The following is a 20,948-nucleotide window of genomic DNA, read 5'->3' on the forward strand; positions in this document are numbered from 1 at the left end:
ATCCGGGTCCTCATTTTACCGACCTCGGAAGGATGGAATGCTGAGTCGACCTTGGGCAGAGTTAGCCTGCAATACCGCATTCTAACTACTCAGGATGGAAGGAAGGAAGAGAAGGGAAGGGAAGGGAAGGGAAGGGAAAGGAAGGAAGGAAGGGAGGAAGGGAAGGGAAGGGAAGGGAAGGGAAAGGAAGGAAGGAAGGAAGGAAGGAAGGAAGGAAGGAAGGAAGGAAGGAAGGAACAATAGGATTTAGACTTATATACCGCTACACAGCCCTCTCTGAACGGTTTACAGAATCAGCATCTTGCCCCCAACAATCTGGGTCCTCATTTTACCGACCTCAGAAGGATGGAAGGCTGAATCAACCTTGAGCCGGTCAGGAATGAACTCCTGGATGTGGGCAGAGTTAGCCTGCAATACTGCATTCTAACTACTCAGGTTGGAAGAAAGGAAAGGAAGGAAGGAAGGAAGGAGAGGGAGGGAGGGAAGGAAGGAAGGAAGATAACAATAGGACTTAGACTTATATACACAGCCCTCTCTAAGCGGTTTACAGAATCAGCCTCTTGCCCCCAACAATCTGGGTCCCCATTTTACCCACCTCGGAAGGATGGAAGGCTGAGCCAACCTTGACCTACTCAGAATTGAACTGCCGAACTGCAGTCAGCCGGCAGTCAGCAGAAGTAGCCTGCAGTACTGCATTCTAACTACTGCGCCACCACTAAGTGTATTCCTTAGGGCAGTGTTTCTCAACCTCGGCGACTTCAAGATGAGTGGAGTTTTGCTGGCGGGGGAATGCTGGGAATTGAAGTCCACCCATCTTGAAGTCACCAAGGTTGAGAAACACTGCCGTAGGATCCAAAATGGCGTGCTGAGGAGGCTTTAAAAGATGGAGCCCGACAGTCAGGATGTAAATGCAGATTGTCCAAGATGATATAGTCAAGAGCGCTTAAAAATGTAGTTTCTACTAGTTCTAGTTCCAGGGGGTCTCTAATTTAGTGTTTCATTGTGAAATGAGATCAAATAAATCGTTGCGAATTGCTCCTGAATAGAAAGAGCATTGTTTTAAAATCGCAATTAACACATGGATGCAAAATTCGACCCGTGTTGAAAAGGCACTCATGACATTGATGCAAAATGGAATAACTCCACCAATCCCTTTGCTTTTGTGCCTTGGAGATGCCACACTTCACTTGGGTTTGCCCAGGAGGACGTGAACACGCTGAAGAAGTAACCAAACCAAGGTAGTGTGGCTACTCAGATTCTACTCAGAGCTACAAAGATTCTCATGAACGAAGGCAAATCTGTGTGTCCCAGGATAATGTTGCAACCCAATCTGGGTTAGTAACGGGGACGAAGGGTTTATTCTTCCAAGCTCTTGGGCTCATGCTGAAGTCCATCGGAGAGAAGTTCCCTGATGATGAGCCTGAAAGCTTAAAAAAATAAACCTTTGGTCCCATTGATGGATCCTACTACAAAGATTATCTTCTATGGCCATGATGGCGAATCTATGGCACGCGGCACCCTCTCTGTGGGCACATGAGCCGTTGCCCCAGTTTAGCTCCGCTGCGCCTGCATGTGTACCTCCCGCCAGCCAGCTGGTGATCGGGTCTCTGCCGTGCATGTGTGGGGGCCGGAATGCATGCATGGGGAGTGGGGCGGATGGGCATGGCCATGCAGGCATTACATTTTGGGGATTCGTGCATGCGTGCACACATTTGCGCACACATGTGTGTGCTTTAGGCACTCGGTCTGGAAAAGGTTAGCCATCACTATTCTATGGAGACTCAGAATTTGCTCTACCCAAAAGGCCTGCAAGTCAAGCTTTTTCAGGCTGGGTCTGGAGCAGAGGTGGGTTTCAGCCGGTTCTGACCAGTTCTGGAGAACCGGTAGCGGAAATTTTGAGTAGTTCGGAGAACCGGTAGTAAAAATTCTGAGTGGCCCCGCCCCCATCTATTCTCTGCCTCCCGAGTCCCAGCTGATCGGGAGGAAATGGGGATTTTGCAGTAACATTCCCCTGGAGTGGGGAGGGAATGGAGATTTTACAGTATCCTTCCCCTGCCACGCCCACCAAGCCACGCCCACCAAGCCATGCCACGCCCACCAAGCCACGCCCACAGAACCAGTAGTAAAAATTGAAACCCACCACAGTGGAGGTTTCTGGTTCTCCAGCTGCTGTTCTCCAGAGAAACCAGCATCTGTATAAACCACTTCTCTGCTTGGGATACCAAAGGCAGCCGTACCTATAGTGGGCTGCTGTCAGTTTGCACCGGTTTGCACGAACCTGTAGTTTCGACCAGCAGCTGGGCCCTCCCATTCGCCATCAGTTTTTCGTTGCCGCATGCATATTTCGCGGTCACATTTTTGGTTCTGGGCTTACCGGTTGTTACAGTATGTGACGCCGGCCTCCGGCCGTACCTTAGTGCAATTGGCAGCTTTGGGCTCGAGGTCATTCAAGGTCACCAGCTCCCGGAGCAGGCTGCTCTCCTGATAGCCCCCCTTGACCCCTCGCAGTTTGAAGTAAGCCTGAGGTCGCTGAAGGATTAGCCTGAGGTTGACAGCAAAGCCTGCCATGTCGATCGCAAATGGCCGGTGGGGATCAAAGACGGTCTTCCATCCATACACCTTCCCGGCAGCGTTGACTTTGGGGGACTCGTACCGCAAACCTCCCACAAAAGCCACCGGCCAGACGGATACTCTGCGGGTGGTCCGCATCTGGAAAACAAGAGGAGAACCACACAATGACCGGACATCCCTTGGATTGGCTCGATGGAAGAGGATGCCATTATGACCACAGTTGGGCAACCGACAAATATTATCTCTCTGATCTTTCTGACAGCTGAGCACAAGCTCTTCTCCAAGGTGATTTTTTTTCAAGAGGGTTCTAAATCCCATTATCCCCAGGCAACATAATAGTTGGACTTGCTGGGCACCAGGGTGAGGAAACTTAGCTGAAGCCACCTTAGATACTCACGCATACCTTGGGTAAGAAGAACAATCACATCCTTTGAGTTTACTGTCCCAGAATATTAGAGTTGGAAGTAGAGTTGTGTAGTGGTTCACAAGGGGTGTCTGAGGATCCCTGAGACTCTTCTCGGGGGTCTGCGGTGTCAAATCCATAACTTAAAAATTTCTTGGCTTTAATTTCTAATACAGTAAATACGGTTAGGTTTAACCGGGGTGAAATGCTACCGGTTCGTACCGGTTCGGGCAAAGCAGTAGTAAAAAAAAAGCTACCGGTTCGTCAGAACCAGTATTTCCGATGATCAGCTGTTCCGCAGAACTTATATTGGCTAGAAAGCTGGAAATCTTGCTTTCTAGCATAACTAAATTGCGCGGCACAGCTGTTTCCCCCCCTCGCTGTTCTACTTACCTTGTTAAGCCTCTTTTTTCTACACGAAGGATGCATTTGACACGCACTGCGCGTGCATTGTGCAAGCACGGGCAGCAATCCGGTGGCAATCCGCGGAGGATTTCACCACTGGGTTTAACTCACACGAACCAAAATCTTCGATCATTTTTAAAGAACATAAAAGGGTCCCAAGACTATAAGATGTTTGAGAACTGCTGATCTAGTGGCAATCTCTGCCCAAGGCAGGATCTATTCAAGTATCTCTGATGGGTGACCGATCAACCTTTCTCGAAGACCTCAAGTGGAGGATATTTGTTTATCTGTAGAGAAAGTCTTTTTTCCCTTCATTTTTTTTTTTATTTATTTATTTATTTTATTTTATTTTATTTCTATACTGCCCTTCTCCTGCGGGACTCAGGGCGGTGTACAGCCAAGATAAAACATAGCATATAAAATTTTAAAAAACAGTTTAAAAAACAATTAAATAATTTTGGCCTAAAAATTTAAAACAACCCAATTAAAACCGAATTCAACTAAAAACTGAGAGGATGGGATCAAGCCAACCCGGCTAGATGGAATAAGTGTGTTTTCAGGGCCCGACGAAAAGTCTGGAGGTCTGATATCGTGCGTATCTCAGGGGGCAGGTCATTCCAGAGGGCAGGAGCTGCCACAGAGAAGGCTCTCCCCCTGGAGGTCGCCAGCCGGCACTGTCTGGCCGACGGCACCTTGAGGAGGCCCTCTCTGTGCGAGCGAACCGGTCAAAAGAGACAATAAAAGGTAAAGGTAAAGGTTCCCCTCACACATATATGCTAGCCGTTCCTGACTCTAGGGGGCAGTGCTCATCTCCGTTTCAAAGCCGAAGAGCCAGCTCTGTCCGAAGACGTCTCCATGGTCATGTGGCCGGCATGACTCAACGCCAAAGGCGCACGGAACGCTGTTCCCTTCCCACCAAAGGTGGTCCCTATTTTTCTACTTGCATTTTTTACCTGCTTTCGAACTGCTAGGTTGGCAGAAGCTGGGACAAGTAACAGGAGCTCACTCCATTACGCAGCCCTAGGGATTCGAACCGCTGAACTGCCGACCTTTCTGATCAATAAACTCAATGCCTTAGCATCTGAGCCACCACATCCCCCTTCAAATAGAGACTATACAAAGGTGCATTTCTGAGTCAGCGCAGTGTAGCAGTGAAGCTGCTGAATTAGGACTGGGGAGAACCCAGGGGTGAAATCCAGCAGGTTCTGACAGGTTCTGGAGAACCGGTAGCAGAAATTTTGAGTATTTTGGAGAACCGGTAGGGGAAATTTTGAGTAGTTTGGAGAACCGGCAAATGCCACCTCTGGCTGGCCCCAGAGTGGGGTGGAAATGGAGATTTTGCAGTATCCTTCCCCAAGCCATGCCCACCAAGACACACCACACCCACCAAGCCATGCCCACAGAACTGGTAGTAAAAAAAATTGTATTTCACTACTGGCAGAACCCATGTTCTGATCCATCTTCAGCCACAAAATCTTCCTTTTGGCCAATACAACTATCTCACTATATTGTGGTGGTAATGGTCAAAAATCGAAGGAGCTGGCATGATGAAAGTCACTTTCACATGAATGAAAGGCTAGTGTATTAGCCAAAGAAAGGCATGAATAACTCCTTGAATTAGTTCCCATGCTGAAACAGGAAGGAAGGAAGGAAGGAAGGAAGGGAGGAGGGAGGGAGGGAGGGAGGGAGGGAGGAAGGAAGGAAGGAAGGAAGGAAGGAAGGCTACACCCCTCCTAGAAGAATGAAATATTTTGAGAAATATTAAAAGGGCAGAATATTATATTTCTCTAAAGGAGAAATAGGCTCTTGGAAAGCAGCCTCCACTTTTGCTAATAGCCCCAGCAGGACTGGGCCAGCCTATCTATAAGACAAAAGACCTTCAGCTCCAGGATGATGGGATTAAGACATGACCCTCCAGGACGTTATAGGATTATCTAGCAGCAGAGGTCACTGCATTGCACGATCTCCTAAGGGCATTGCATCACCCAGCAAACTTCAACCAAACTTGACTCAGACAAACATGACCCCACATGGCCCCATGGAGTCTGACGACAGCCAATAAAATACATGCTCTTGCACAGGAACAGGAAGCTCAAGTGCAAAGCCCAAGAGAAAGTATAAATACCGCCTCGCTCTCAACCCCATGTGTTCAGCTGTGCCAGAGAACCATGTGCTTGGCGGTTCTGCTTCATCATTAAACCAACTTTCCAATCAGCCTCCATGTTTCCAGTGTCTTCCTCTCGACTTGGAAAGAATCAGATGGATATTTCTTCCAACAGAAGGGAGGGAGGGAGGGAGGGAGGGAGGGAGGGAAGGGAAGGGAAGGGAAGGGAATGGAAGGGAAGGAAGGAAAGAAGGAAGGAAGGAAAGAAAGAAAGAAAGAAGGAAGGAAGGAAGGAAGGAAGGAAGAAAGAAAGAAAGAAAGGAAAGAAAGAAAGAAAGAAAGAAAGAAAGAAAGAAAGAAAGAAAGAAAGAAAGAAAGAACGAGCTCCAGGGGCCTGTTAGAGGAATAGCACCCAGCTACTCTACACCCCTTCAACAGAACCTCTCATTCAGAATTGCTAGAAGCAGCTGATTGTTCAGCTTGCTCTTTCTCACAGAAGCTTTTGCTGGTACTGCGTCTTCTCTGCTCACCTTCCCTCTTCACCTGTCTTTCAGCATTATTAATTACTACAAGGGAAACCAAATGAGCTTGTAGTACTTGCCCTCTTGCATAAACGCACTTACTAAGAGCGCTTGCTACGCACAGGGGGGCAGAAGGACAGAGATGAATAAAGTCACCCTACAGCAGCCTGCTTTCGTGCCTAAGGCAGGATTAGAACTCACCTTCTCCTAGTGATTGGCCCAAAGCCACCCAGCCAGCTTTCGTGCCTAAAGCAGGACTAGAACTCACCATCTTCTGCTCATTGGCCAAGTCATCCAGGAGACTTTTCTGCCTAAGACACAGTGGTGGGTTGCTCCCAGTTCAGCCCGTTTCTATAGTCCAACTATATAGTTCTAGTCCAACTCCCTGCTTAGGCAGGAAACTCTACACCACTTCAGACAAATGGTTGTCCAATCTCTTCTTAAAAACTTCCAGTGTTGGAGCATTCACAACTTCTGGAGGCAAGTTGTTCCACTGATTAATTGTTCTAACTGTCAGGAAATTTCTCCATAGTTCTAAGTTGCTTCTCTCCTTGATGAGTTTCCACCCATTGCTTCTTGTCCTGCCTTCGGTGCTTTGGAGAAGAGCTTGACTCCCTCTTCTTTGTGGCAGCCCCTCAAATATTGGAAGACGGCTATCATGTCACCCCTAGTCCTTCTTTTCATTAAACTAGACATACACCAGTTCCAGCAACTGTTCTTAAGATGAACTGGCAAAGCAAGACCCTGTCAACAATTAAACAAGGCTCCCAGGATATTTTTCCAAGAACTTGCTGAAGACCATGAGAAAGTGGAGATGATGTCTACCTGTTCTATTCTTGGACCTCACAACAGTGAGCTTCTGATCCCAGTGTTGCTACCTGGAAAAGACTGACTGCATGTAGAACAACTCTGGTGTGTACATTGACAGCTGCATAGGATTCCTGTTCCATCTATCATTGTTAAATCTGACTTTGGGCAACCAGGTACTAAGAGTGAACGGCTTCTGCCAATAACATTTAAGCTCTGTCAAAGGCAGTGGATAATGCTGTAGTAATATATCAAAAGCTCAGTCTTTATATCGGTGTCAACATGCTTCAGATTGCAGGATCCCCTCTGTCCCTAATGCCATTTTAAAGAAGACTGCGCAGCTTGTGCTTCCTTGCAATTCTTCAGAACAGCTTATTTATTTATTTATTTATTTATTTATTTATTTATTTATTTATTTATTTATTTATTTATTTATTTATTATTCGAATTTCTATACCGCCCTTCTCCTTTCGGACTCAGGGCGGTGAACAGCCAAAATAAAAAAATATTTATACATAAGTACGATTAAAAATAGACTTAAAATAATTAAATTTGGCCCATAGTTTAAAATTTATCAATTTAAAATCCATATCAAAATTTAAAACCAACCATAAAATCATAAAATCAAGAGAGACCGGCTAACTGAAAGAGATGAGTTTTTAGGGCCCGACGAAAAGTCCGGAGGTCGGAGATCACTCGTATCTCTGGGGGTAGATTGTTCCAAAGGGTAGGTGCCACCACAGAGAAGGCTCTCCTCCTGGGGGTCGCCAGCCGGCATTGTCTGGCCGACGGCACCCTGAGGAGGCCCTCTCTGTGGGAGCGAACTGGCCGGTGGAAGGCTATTGGTGGCAGAAGGCGGTCCCGTAAGTACCCCGGCCCTAAGCCATGGAGCGCTTTAAAGGTGATCACCAACACCTTGAAGCGCACCCGGAAGTCCACCGGAAGCCAATGCAGCTCGCGCAGGAGAGGAGTCACATGGGAGCGCCCAGTCGCTCCCATAATCCCCCGCGCGGCCGCATTCTGCACCAGTTGGAGCCTCCGGGTGTACCCCAAGGGGAGCCCCATGTAGAGAGCGTTACAATAGTCCAGACGAGAGCTTCCAGGCCATTCTAGAAATTTCTCCCAAATTGCAATTGTTCATGCGGCAAAAGGGGGAATATTAAATATAGAATAGAATTCTTTCATGGCCAAGTGTGGTTGGACACACAAAGAATTTGTCTTTGGTGCATATACAGGTAATCTTCAAGTTACGACCGCAATCGCGGCTGGAATTTAGGTCGCTAAGCATCCAAAGAACCACAACAAAATACTTTCCCTTGGGAACCAAGGACAGGTGGCTGAAGAGAGGAGGAGTGATGTTACCCAGCAACTGGATAGCACCCTGATTGAATGATGTGACTGTTTGGGAAGAGGGGAAAACCTTTACTTTTAATTAGGTGAAAACCATGGGAAACCTTAGAGTCGGTTTTCGCCAGTCTGTGCCAATATGATATATCCAATAAAACTGTTCTTTCAGGAATCTACCTGCCTCGGAGTTCTGTGTGTTATGGGTGTATTACTTGAAACCTTGACACCCAGGCTGTCAACTTTCCATCTGACATGCTCTGCGCCTTTAACCACTGAGCCATCGCGTCCTTCTGATGCCCTCTATAAATTAGGCAAAATACACCATTCCCGAATTGTGGGGTCCAGGGGTGTGTTCTAATTTCTTTTACTACCGGTTCTGTGGGTGTGGCTTATTTTGTGGGTGTGGCTTGGTGGTGGGGTAATGTGACTGGGTGGGCGTGGCCAACTTTTTTTTTTTTTAACTTTTAAAAGCATTTTTTCTACAACCTTGAGAGGTTGCAGAAAGAAATGTTTTGAAAAGCCTCTGCCGATCAGGCAACTCAGCTGGGATCGTCAGAGGCTTTTCAAAGCATTTTTTTTTCACCACCTCTTCGGCTGAAGAGGTTGCAGAAAACAATGCTTTGAAAAGCCTCTGCCGATCAGGCAACTCAGCTGGGATCGGCAGAGGCTTTTCAAAGCATTTTTTTTGCTTTACCACCTGTTTACCACCTGTTTGGCTGAAGAGGTTGCCGAAAACAATGCTTTGAAAAACTTCTGCCAATCAGGCAACTCAGCTGGGATCGTCAGAGGCTTTTCAAAGCATTTTTTTTGCTTTACCACCTGTTTGGCTGAAGAGGTTGCAGAAAACAATGCTTTGAAAAGCCTCTGCCGATCAGGCAACTCAGCTCTCTGACATTCCCAGCTGAGTCGCGGGATCATCAGAGGCTTCTTTTGTTTACTTTTAAAAGCATTTTTTTGGCCGAAGAGATTGTAGAAAAAATGCTTTTAAAAGTTAAAAAAAAAAGTCTCTGATGAGGTGGGCGGGGTAAGCGAGCGGCGACCAGGCCGGGGACCAGTTCAGGGGCGTGGCCAGCCAATGTTATTACTGGTTCTCGGAACTACTACAAATTTTTACTACCAGTTCTTGCGAACCAGTGCGAACCGGGAGCAACCCACCACTGATGGGGCCCAAAAAAACAAACTATCCAACTTATAGTGTAAGAGGGCCAAAACAGAGCCTGTAAAGGAGATTTTGTTGATTTCCCGGCTGTGACGAATGAACCAAAAAATTATATCTGTAATCGAGGCAATCCCCCAACCCCCAATCGGTGGATTGACACTGATCCGCGGCATGTCAGAAACAGAGTCACACAAACAAGCGAAGCTCCACCCGCAGGATGCAGGCAGCACACGAAACCAGGCGCCTTCCAGTCCACGGAAAAACCATTCTCCACGGAACCAGTCCCTGGTGCCCAAAAAATTAGGGGCCTCTGGTTTATAATATTTTAGATTTTAACATTTATACTTTGTATTTTTATCTCTCGCATTTTTGTGTACGATTAATAAATGGTCCTATTTCGAGTCGTTAAACCTGTTTCCTTGCCGATTTCAAACTGTTCTCCTTCTCAGCTCCTTTTTTCTCATTTTCAGATTGCTGTTTGGGGGCAAATCTTTTTTGAAAAGAATAAAATAGAAGGAAAAGATTCAGCCTGGACGCCACACTTCGACAAGAGGCAACATTTCATTTGCCTGCATTTAAATTAATTAACTTTACAGCGTGGTTGAAAATGACTTAATTTATAAAAATCCTGAGGGGAAAGGAATGCGTCATGCGCTCTGGTCTATAAAAACCACTGCACGCTGCTGGCAGTGAATCAGAGTTAGTGTTCTTTAATAGCGGTAATATGCAAATAAGCCGTTATTGGAAGGGAAGGGGTGGGTGCTGTTTCATGGGCCTCCCAGAAGACTTTTTTTTTAAAAAAAGAAAAGCCCAAACAGAAACACAAACTCACGTTTAGGCAATTTTTAAGGCCGTACAGTTATGTTAATACAATAAGTAATAATATGCACATATATGTATAAAGGATTGTGTGTCTGTTAGTATGATCTTTTGGATTAGTGTTTTTTTCCTTCTTTCACTTATGAGTCATTTTGATGTATTTTGTGTTTGGGGGGGCCTGCACTAAGGGGGATGTCAATTCGCAAAGATTCCTTGGCTGCTCTCGAGTTGCCATAAGCAATGGGGGATGAGAAACCGACAAAATGACACGGCAGCCAAAGACAGATGTACATTCCAGACTTATCTCTCTCAAGGCTGTATCCCAGGGTTACCCACAGCGGCCGGAGAGGAGTGGTCTCTACAACCCGCGAAATTGCTCCATTGGCGAATGTGATTGATGACACACCCTGGGGGGTGGAGGGGGGGAAACAGGGTCAGATTGGGATATAAATTACTTGGGAACGTGCCGACATGAAACTCCTAATAAATAACTGGATTTCTTTTGAAGCTCGGCTCGAGGCTCATGATTTAATTAGGGCATCCTTCGGAACCCTGACAGGAGGCTCATCCAATCTCATTGTACACATATTGTGCATTGACAATAAAGGTTTGAATTGAATGGAATTGAATTTGAATTACAGTATTTGAATTCTGAGTATCGAGAAAAGATTCCTTTATTTCTATTCCTGTCTCCCTGCTTTTATCTCACATCCTTTCCCCATTAAGCCCTCTTGAAGCAAGCTCATTTCTGCATGCAGCCAGAAAAAAAGCTTGATTTTTTTCCCCCATACAGAAGTTACAACCAAGATCTAGGCACCCCCCCATTTGTTTTGTGCCAAACTACAGTCTCTCTTATGGGGGTGCTGTAGGTAGTCCTCGATTTACTATTCCCTTAGCAACTTTTTTGGAGGAGGTGTGGCCAGCGCCCGACGGCACAAAGCTTTTCTCGGATGCTCCCGAGAAAACGTTGATATCGAAGTCGTTTGGGGTCTTTATTGACCGAAAACCGTCTCGGAGGGACGGTGAACAAGAAGGGCACAGACTGGCTAATGCAGGGAAATCGCAATTCCCTGGTTAGTCAGAAGTAGCCCTTCAACCAGACGATTTAGAAAGCGGCCATTGAATGAGCCGCAACAAAGCCGGGGCAGTCACAGCAGAGAGGCAACAGATGTGGATTCATCAGGGTGAGAAAGCCGACTTCTCTTTTTGTTTTCTGATTTGCAGTTTCCTTTGCAGAAACCCCGGGAAACAACTTGAAGGAAAGTGAAGGGGGCAAAGAGAAGAGGGGAGAGCGGGGAGAGTGTGTCAGCTCTCTACCCTCAGCTGTTTAGCGGCTAAGAAAGTGGATTGACCCAAGCAGAAGAAATGAATTGAATGAAGGAACAAAATTACTTGGGGGAGCAAGAAAATGAGAACAGGAAAGCCTGACTGAATACTTGTAAATTTTGGATTTGTGGATTTATGCGAAATTAATGAGACTGAGTGGAAAGAACTGGTTATAAAACTTTTCCTATTTGTTTTTTTCCTTAGTGACTTTTTGGAAGTTACAACGGCACTGAAGAAAGCCGACTCGTGACCATTTTCACACTTATGACCGTGGCAGCCATCACAGAATCGAAATTTGGATGCTCGGCAACTGGTTCGTATTTATGACAATTGCAGAATCCCGGTGTGTGTGTGTGTGTGTGTGTGTGTGTGTGTGTGTGTGTGTGCCGTGATCCCCTTTTGCGACCTCCTGACATGCCAAATCGGTGGGCAAACCGGATTCGCTGAACAACCGTGTTACTAAGTACAGTGGTGAAATCCACATTTTTTTACTACTGGTTCTGTGGGCGTGGCTTGGTGGCCGTGGCAGGGGAAGGATACTGTCAAATCTCCATTCCCACCCCACTCCTGGGAAAAGGATACTGCAAAATCCCCATTCCCTCCCCGCTCCTGGGGGAAGGATATAGCAAAATCTCCATTCCCACCCCACTCCAGGGGAAAGGATACTGCAAAATCTCCATTCCCACCCCACTCCTGGGAAAAGGATATTGCAAAATCTCCATTCCCACCTCACTCTGGGACCAGCCAGAGGTGGTATTTGCCCGTTCTCTAAACTACTCAAAATTTCCGCTACCAGTCCTCCAGAACCTGTTAGAACCTGCTGGATTTCACCCCTGGATGCGTAGTGGTCTTGCCTTAAAGACCTTCGGGCTCACTCCCAACCTCGCTCAGTTTCTCTGAGTGCGAACTAGCAGCTCATGAATAATGATTTATCCAATGCGGTATACCATTCTTCGTATGGTTTAGCCTCCAGTAAGGTCTCCTGTGTGAGTAGCGGGTTGGACTAGAAGACCTCCAAGGTCCCTTCCAACTCTGTTATTCTGTGATTCTGAATTCTGGAATCAACTTCTATTTAGAAAGGAAGTGCGGATGTTTTCACCTTGATCAGATCACATCCCCCTGGAAGGAAATCTGGGTGGATGTTTATAGGCGGGAAATACAGACACGCAATGAAATCTGATGACCTTTGATCAAAATTTTGCCACACAGACACCTCCCCCCCAAAATAATCTGGAAACAAAAAAGGTATAGGTCAGTGATGGCTAACCTTTTTGCCGTCGCGTGCCAAAAGTGGGGGAAGCACGGGGGGGGGGTCACGCGTGCGTGTGTCCACACCCATAATTTAATGCCCCCCTGCACCCTGCACCCCTCCTTAGGCGCATGAGACTCCCCTGTGCATGCATGCACAACCCCTCCCCCACACTCTGTTTTGGGCCTAGCAGGCCACCCTGAAGCCTCCGGAGGCTGGAAACAGCCCGTTTCCAGACTTCCGGTAGGCACATTTTTCGCCCTCCCCAGGCTCCAGATGCTTTCCTGGAGCCTGGGGAGGGTGAAAACAGCCTCCCCCACTCCTCCGGAGGCACTCTGGAGGCTGAAAAAATGCCCTCCCAGAGCCTCTGCGCGAGCCCTGTACTTACCTACAAACGGGCCGCGTGGAGACTCCTAGGAGGGGAGGGGTGGTGTCAGTGGGGCCAGCTGAGAAATCAGCTGCCCGGTGGGTGGGCATGCGTGCTGGAGCTGAGCTAGGGCAACTGCTCGGGTGCCCGCAGATATGGCTCCGCGTGCCATAGGTTCACCATCATGGGTATAGATAGTCCCTGATTTATGACTTGGAATGACAGCTGTAAGTCTTGGAGGTTGTTAAACAGGTCACCACCTCACCATGCCTGATTGATAACCTCTTTTGCAGTAGTCATTAAGCCGCCGTCGTGGTCATTGAATGAATGAGGCAGTCATGAAGCAAACGCTATAGACATTAAATGAGCCCATTTTACCCAGTGGGCATTTTTTGTTGAAAACGCTTGGAAACGGGTAAAAAAATACTAAAAATTCATGTGACCACAGGATTCTGCCAATGATCCCTAAATTCGAGCCAGCTGCCAAACACTCAAGATTGCAATTTGTGTGTATGTGTGTTTGTGTTAAGTGTGTATGTGGGTTTGTGTGTAAGCCGCTGTTAGAACTTCGAAATCGGGTGTTAAGTAGTCCTGGTGAGGTCCGTCCTAACTAGGAATGTTTGCTAAGCGACTGGTCGTTAAGCGAGGACTATGTATACGCCCTAGAAATTCTGCATCAGTAGTGACAGTTGTATTTTAAAAAAAACAGTCTATGTCAGGGGAATTCACAATTCAACCCTTTAAATGAAGGAAAGCAGGGTGATTTGCAATTTTAAAAAAATAATAATCCGTGGACAATTTATAGGAACAGTTTGTCAATTAGGAGACGATAATGGGGACAGCACGATATGTAATGAGGCATTATAAATATAGACAGTTATGAAATTATTATCTATAGAAAAAAATGTATGTCAAAAATGAATTCCACCCGACTGTTGCAGACAGCTAAACGGAGTTGTTCTTTTTTTTTAAAGCGCTCGGCACATCCTTAGCAGAGATTGAAACCTGTTAAAAGATTCTTTCAAATCTAGCATGTGGAATACACACCCCTATAAATCAGATTTTTTTCCCCTTTCCTTTGCTGCTTGGACTATTTTCTCAGTGCCACCTGTGAGTCCTTCCTAAAAAAAACAACTTCCTTCTCTCTTTCATTCCTTGTAGTATCAACATCTATTTCCAAAGTAGAGTAGAGTAGAGTAGAGTAGAGTAGGGTAGAGAAGGGTAGGGTAGGGTAGGGTAGAGTAGAATAGAATAGAATAGAATAAGAAACAATAGAAATAGAAAGAATAGAATAGAATAGAATAGAATAGAATAGAATAGAATAGAATAGAATAGAATAGAATAGAATAGAATAGAATAGAGTAGAGTAGGGTAGGGTAGGGTAGGGTAGGGTAGGGTAGGGTAGGGTAGAATAAGAAACAATAGAAATAGAAATAGAAATAATAGAATAGAATAGAATAGAATAGAATAGAATAGAGTAGGGTAGGGTAGGGTAGGGTAGGGTAGGGTAGGGTAGGGTAGGGTAGAGTAGAGTAGAGTAGAGTAGAGTAGAATAAGAAACAATAGAAATAGAAATAGAAATAATAGAATAGAATAGAATAGAATAGAATAGAATAGAATAGAGTAGGGTAGGGTAGGGTAGGGTAGGGTAGGGTAGGGTAGGGTAGGGTAGGGTAGGGTAGGGTAGGGTAGGGTAGGGTAGGGAAGGGAAGGGTAGGGTAGGGCAAGGTAGGGTAGGGTAGGGTAGGGCATAGTAGGATAGAATAGAGTAGAGTAGAATAGAATAGAATAAGAAACAATAGAAATAGGAATAGAAATAGGAATAGAAATAGGAATAGAATAGAATAGAATAGAATAGAATAGAATAGAATAGAATAGAATAGAATAGAATAGAATAGAATAGAATAGAATAGAATAGAATAGAATAAGAAATAATAGAAATGACTGTCTATTCTAGTCTCTTTTTAAAAACCTACAGTGATGGAGCACCCACGATTTCTGGAGTCAAGCTATTCCACTGATTAATTGTCCTCACTGTTAGGAAGTTCCTCCTGAATTCCAGGTCGCTTCTCTCTTTGATTAGTTTCCAACCATTATTTTTTGTCCTGCCCTCTGGTGCTTTGGAGAATAATTTAACTCCCCTCTTCTTTGTGGCAACCCCTCAAATACTGGAATACTGTTATCATGTCACTCCTAGTCCTTCTTTTCTTTAGAACTAGCCAAACTCAAATCTTGCAGCCGTTCTTCATAAGACATAAACTAGTTTGCCGATCACATATTTTCTTTGCCCCAAAGGCAGAGGTGCTTGGTTTGAAAAGATCTATTGAGGAGAAACCAGCCACTCCTGAATGCCACGATCATTAAGATCGGAGTAGTAATTGCTGCATTCATATCTGCTGGACTTCAATTTTCAAAATCCCAAAATACAATTTGACAAGGTACAATGGTATGTATGGCTTGTGAAATAAGAGAGATTCATCTCATCTCTTCCATCTTTCTTCCATCCTCCCTCTTTGGTACAGAAACAGTAAACAATCATTGTCTGATGGGGAGGGGTCAAAAAGCCAGAGAAACTATCCTTGTCTCAATCCATCTGCAACGTCTTTAAGGCATCTAGCTATGATGGGAAATGGGATTAAATGACCACTGCTCTCAACCACCATAAATGGACTTGAGGAACCTCAGAATTTCAGAAGGGAATGGAGGATGAGGCAATTTCTGTAGATTAATAGCAATAGCAATAGCATTTAGACTTATATACAGCTTCACAGAGCTTCACAGCCCTCTCTAAGCAGTTTACAGAGTCAGCCTCTTGTCCCCGACAATCTGGGTCCTCATTTTATCCACCTCGGAAGGATGGAAGGCTGAGTCAACCTTGAGCCAATGAGGATCAAACCGCTGGCAGAGTTAGCTTGCAATATTGCATTCTAAGCACTGGGAGGAAAGGAAGGAAGGAAGGAAGGAAGGAAGGAAGGAAGGAAGGAAGGAAGGAAGGAAGGAGGGAGGGAGGGAGGGAGGGAGGGAGGGAGGGAAGGAAGGAAGGAAGGAAGGAAGGAAGGAAGGAAGGAAGGAAAGAAAGAAGGGGATTTAGATTTATATACGGCTTCACAGTGCTTTTACAGCCCTCTCTAAGCAGTTTACAGAGTCCACATATTGCCCCCAACAATCTGGGTCCTCATTTTACCCACCTCGGAAGAATGGAAGGCTGAGTCAACCTTGAGCCAATCAGGATCAAACCGCTGGCAGAGTTAGCTTGCAATATTGCATTCTAACCACTGGGAGGGAAGGAAGGAAGGAAGGAAGGAAGGAAGGAAGGAAGGAAGGAAGGAAGGAAGGAAGGAAGGAAGGAGGAAGGGGGGAGGGAGGGAGGGAGGGAGGGAGGGAGGAAGGAAGGAAGGAAGGAAGGAAGGAAGGAAGGAAGATAGCAATAGCACTTAGACTTATATACCGCTTCACAGTGCTTTTACAGCCCTCTCTAAGCAGTTTACAAAGTCCACATATTGCCCCCAACAATCTGGGTCCTCATTTTACTGACCGCGGAAGGACGGAAGGCTGAGTCAACCTTGAGCGTGGTGAGATTCGAACTGCCCACTTGCAGGCAGCAGACGTAGCCTGCAGTCCTGCCCTCTAACCACTGCACCACCGCGGCTCTTAAAGTCAAGATTAAAGTCAAACCTTCATCTGTACAAATAACCTACATAAAAAAAAAAAAAACAACTACCCAGAATTGAGCGCGGTGTTTCCACTTACCTTCAATCTCTTCTGCACCATCTCAATATTGGTGGAGAAGGTCCACCAAGGCTTCCTAACAGAGGGAAGCATGATCCGCCGCAGGCCAGCATTAGCAACTTAACCCAGTTGGCTGAGTGGCCCGCGAGCATCTTACCTCCTCAAAAAGTTCCAGGCTATAGGTGTTATCATCATCCGCAAAATATACAATCCCTGGTTGGCTGCTATTTCTATTAAATGTTTCCCTCAGCCACCGTAGGGCCAGGTTCCTTTGCATGGTTCCCCGAGGAATCCGGGGGTCCCGCATGTCCCCTCTCAGCTTGTAGTTGCGTGGGGTCTCCACGTTGAGGTGGGTGTAGTTCAGCCCGGTATCTCGCAAAAGCCGAGTGACCAAAGCAGTCCGACGTTGAGAATCTTCCACCAAGATCCAATGCAAGTTTGGAACGTGCAAAAAAGTATTGGACAACCGTGTCAGCTCCGCCTTTTGGACCGGCCGGCTGTAAGTAGGAGTGACCACGTGGATAGTGGGCAAGGCGTCCGACCAAGGAGGTGGGCGGGTGTAGACGTATTCTGTCCTAACCACCTCCACAATGTCACGGTCAGATAAGCAGTACTCCTTAGAGTCCGAGCCTTGAGAGAAGTCACGACGGGTGTCCCCACCATCCTCTGCAGTAGAGAAGGAACAAGAGAAGAAGAGCTGAAGTAGCGAACAGGTAAACATCTCCTCTTGGCAAGGGTCAGAAAGAGGAAAAGGGTCAAAAGGAGGAAAAGAAAGCAGAAGAGCCGAAGCCATCAGGCGTACCGGATGGAAAGCGGGCAGATCATATTTGATTGCACACCGTCTTCCCCTATGTCCTAAGTCACTCTCAATTCTGCATTTGATAATAAGACTCAAAACCTATTTTCCAAGGCACCTGAAGGTCAGACAAGGAATAATGGATGGAAACTGACCAAGGAGAGATTCAACCTAGAAATGAGGAGGAACTTTCTGACAGTGAGAACAATCAACCAATGGAACAGAAGTTGCCTTCAGAAGTTGTGGGAGCTTCATCACTGGAAGCTTCCAAGAAAAGACTGGACTGCCACCTGTCAGAAATGGTGTAGGGTCTCCTGCTTGGGCAGGGGGGATTGGACTAGATGACCTTCAAAGTCCCTTCCAGCTCTGTTAATCTGCCACCTTAATCCTGAAACTCCTTGGTTCTCCTTCGTTTCCTTGTATCAACTATCAGTTCTTTGGGGTAAGACAATCTGCCTTCTGACTTTGTGGCAAAAGCTGTAGAGGCTGATGCGCTTCTATAAATAATTGTCATCATCATCATCATCATCATGGGTAAAATCTACTTACCTTCCTTACCAGTTTGGAAGTGCACGCGCCACGCATGTCACATGCGCACACAGACCTTCTGCACATGCCCAGAAGGTAATGAACACATTACTTCCTGGTTAAAACCAGGAAGTAATGACACCCAGGTGGGTGGGCGGAGCTTTGCTCCACCATCACTACCGGATCGCTGAACCAGCTGGACTACTGCAATGCTCTCTACATGGGGCTCCCCTTGAGGAGCACTCGGAGGCTCCAACTGGTGCAGAATGCGGCCACGCGGGTACTTATGGGGGCGACATGGCGCTCCCATGTGACACCTATCCTGCGCGAGCTGCATTGGCTTCCAGTGGTCTTCCGGATGCGCTTCAAGGTATTGGTTCTCATCTTCAAAGTGCTCCATGGCTTAGGGTCCAGTTATTTACGAGACCACCTTCTGCCACCGATAACCTCCCACCGGCCGGTACGCTCCCACAGAGAGGGCCTCCTCAGGGTTCCGTCGGTCAGGCAATGTCGGCTGGCGACCCGCCCGGGGAAGATCCTTCTCTGTGGGGGCACCCGCCCTCTGGAATGAGCTACCCCCAGGGATACGACTGATCCCGGACCTCCAGACCTTCTGCCGGGCTCTGAAGACTTTTTTATTTCAGCAAGCCGGGCTGGGTTAAACATTTTTTAATTGGTGAATTTTATGGGTAAGGGGTTTTAAATTGGGGGAAGCCCATAAATTTAATTTTGTTTTATAGTATTTTAATGTTTATATTGTATGTTTTTTTAATTTTGGCTGTTCACCGCCCTGAGTCCTTCGGGAGAGGGGGCGGTGTAAAAATTTAAATAAATAAATAAATAAATAAATAAATAAATAATCGCTACCGGACCGCCTGATCCGGTGCAAACCGGGAGGATTTCACCCCTGATCATCATCATCATCATCCGTCGCGCGCTTAAAACTTTTTTATTTCATCAAGCTGGCCTGGCCTAAATCTTCTCCCCTTTTACATATAAATTTTAAATACAAATTTTAATCTGTTTTAAATTATGGGGTATTTTAAATTCAGCCAAATTATTTAATTCGTTTTTCATCTATTTTAAATTTTTGTACTTCTGTGTTTTATCTTGTGGCTGTTCACCGCCCTCGGGAGAAGGGCGGTATAGAAATTTAATAAAATAAAATAAAATAAAATAAATAAATAAATCATCATCCTCATCCATAATTTGTATTTGGAGCCAAAAAAGAAAAAAAAAACGTTGTGGGAGAAAACTATAATAATCAAGGCTGAGGAAACCATGGCGAAGCTGAATGGACTCAAATGAATCGGGGCGGAATGGTTACTTGCGAGGGCGAAGAACCTTTGGGGCAATTGCAAATGCTTTGAACTTGGAATGATCGGCCTCGAAAACTGAAGCTGGTGAGAGTTGAAGCTGAAAACATTTGAAGGGCACCAAATTGAATTACAGAGGCCGTTCCTGCATAGGGTAACTATCCAGAGCTATAAGGTTGTGTTTCTACCCTGAGAAACACAGTCTTTGGAGATCTCTGGTGTTTGTGTTTGTGTGTGTGTGTGTGTGTGTGTGTGTGATGTTTCCCATTTTATTTTATTTTTTAAATAAATAATTCAAGGCAGGGAACATATCTACTACTTTTTTCCTCCTCCTATTTTCCTTGCAACAACAACTACCCTGTGAGGCAGTGGTGGGTTGCTACCGGTTCTACCTGGATCGGCGAACCGGTAGCGCTGGTGGTGGCGGGAGCTCCACCCACCCATGCTGGACGCATGTGCATAAACATTCTGCGCATGCGCAGAAGCATTGTGTGTGTGCACGCACACGAGCGAACCGGTAGCGATGGGTTTTGCAACCCACTACTGCTGTGAGGTGAGTTGGGCTGAAAGTAAGAGACTGGACCAAGGTCACCCTGCCGGCTTTCATGCCTAAAGCGGGACTAGAATTCCCAATTTCCTGGTGATTGGCTCAAAGTCACCCCGCCGGCTTTCATGCCTAAAGCGGGACTAGAATTCCCAATTTCCTGGTGATTGGCTCAAAGTCACCCCGCCGACTTTCATGCCTAAGGCAGGACTAGAATTCCCAATTTCCTGGTGATTGGCTCAAAGTCACCCAGCCAGCTTTCATGCCTAAGGCGAGACTAGAATTCCCAATTTCCTGGTGATTGGCTCAAAGTCACCCCGCCAGCTTTCCTGCCTAAGGCGGAACTAGAATTCCCAATTTCCTGGTGATTGGCTCAAAGTCACCCCGCCGGCTTTCATGCCTAAGGCAGGACTAGAATTCCCAATTTCCTGGTGATTGGCTCAAAGTCACCCCGCCGGCTTTCATGCCTAAAGTGGGACTAGAATTCCCAATTTCCTGGTGATTGGCTCAAAGTCACCCCGCCGGCTTTCATGCCTAAGGCGGGACTAGAATTCCCAATTTCCTGGTGATTGGCTCAAAGTCACCCCGCCGGCTTTCATGCCTAAGGTGGGACTAGAATTCCCAATTTCCTAGTGATTGGGTCAAAGTCACCCCGCCGGCTTTCTTACATAAGACAGGACTGGAACTCACCATCTTCTGGTTTCTAGGCCCCTTAACCACTAGACCATACTGGCTTTCATAGTATTTTAAGAGAGGTGCTTTGTGTCAATGAAGACAGTTTTGGAAGATCCAAGGTACTAGAAGTCCCAGCTAGGCACATCCCAAAATGGGGTGGTGGTGGTGCAGCCAGTGTGTGGACTGCCGGTGTGAGTAATTCAACCCCAGTTCTGTAAAAACTGACAAAGTAATTTCAGGAGAAAACAGTTTGTGAAATCGCTCTACCCTTATTTTGGTTCA

General features: G+C 46.2%; 1 protein-coding gene across 3 annotated transcripts in view; it reads right to left on the reverse strand.

Moving 5' to 3' along the window:
* The window catches only part of B3GAT1 (beta-1,3-glucuronyltransferase 1), a 74,192-nt gene that overhangs the window by 5,586 nt on the left and 47,658 nt on the right, over nucleotides 1-20,948 (reverse strand). For all 3 annotated transcript variants that reach the window (XM_087875913.1, XM_087875912.1, XM_060693566.2), the window contains 2 exons: nucleotides 16,965-17,473; nucleotides 2,413-2,709 (listed from right to left, as the gene is read on the reverse strand). In XM_087875913.1, the coding sequence (XP_087732039.1) occupies nucleotides 2,413-2,709; nucleotides 16,965-17,473 (806 nt within the window). The remainder of the gene's footprint in view (nucleotides 1-2,412; nucleotides 2,710-16,964; nucleotides 17,474-20,948) is intronic.

This window comes from Pantherophis guttatus, chromosome 9 (assembly GCF_059756535.1).
Source record: "Pantherophis guttatus breed Tessera chromosome 9, ASM5975653v1, whole genome shotgun sequence".
Lineage (NCBI taxonomy): Eukaryota > Metazoa > Chordata > Lepidosauria > Squamata > Colubridae > Pantherophis > Pantherophis guttatus.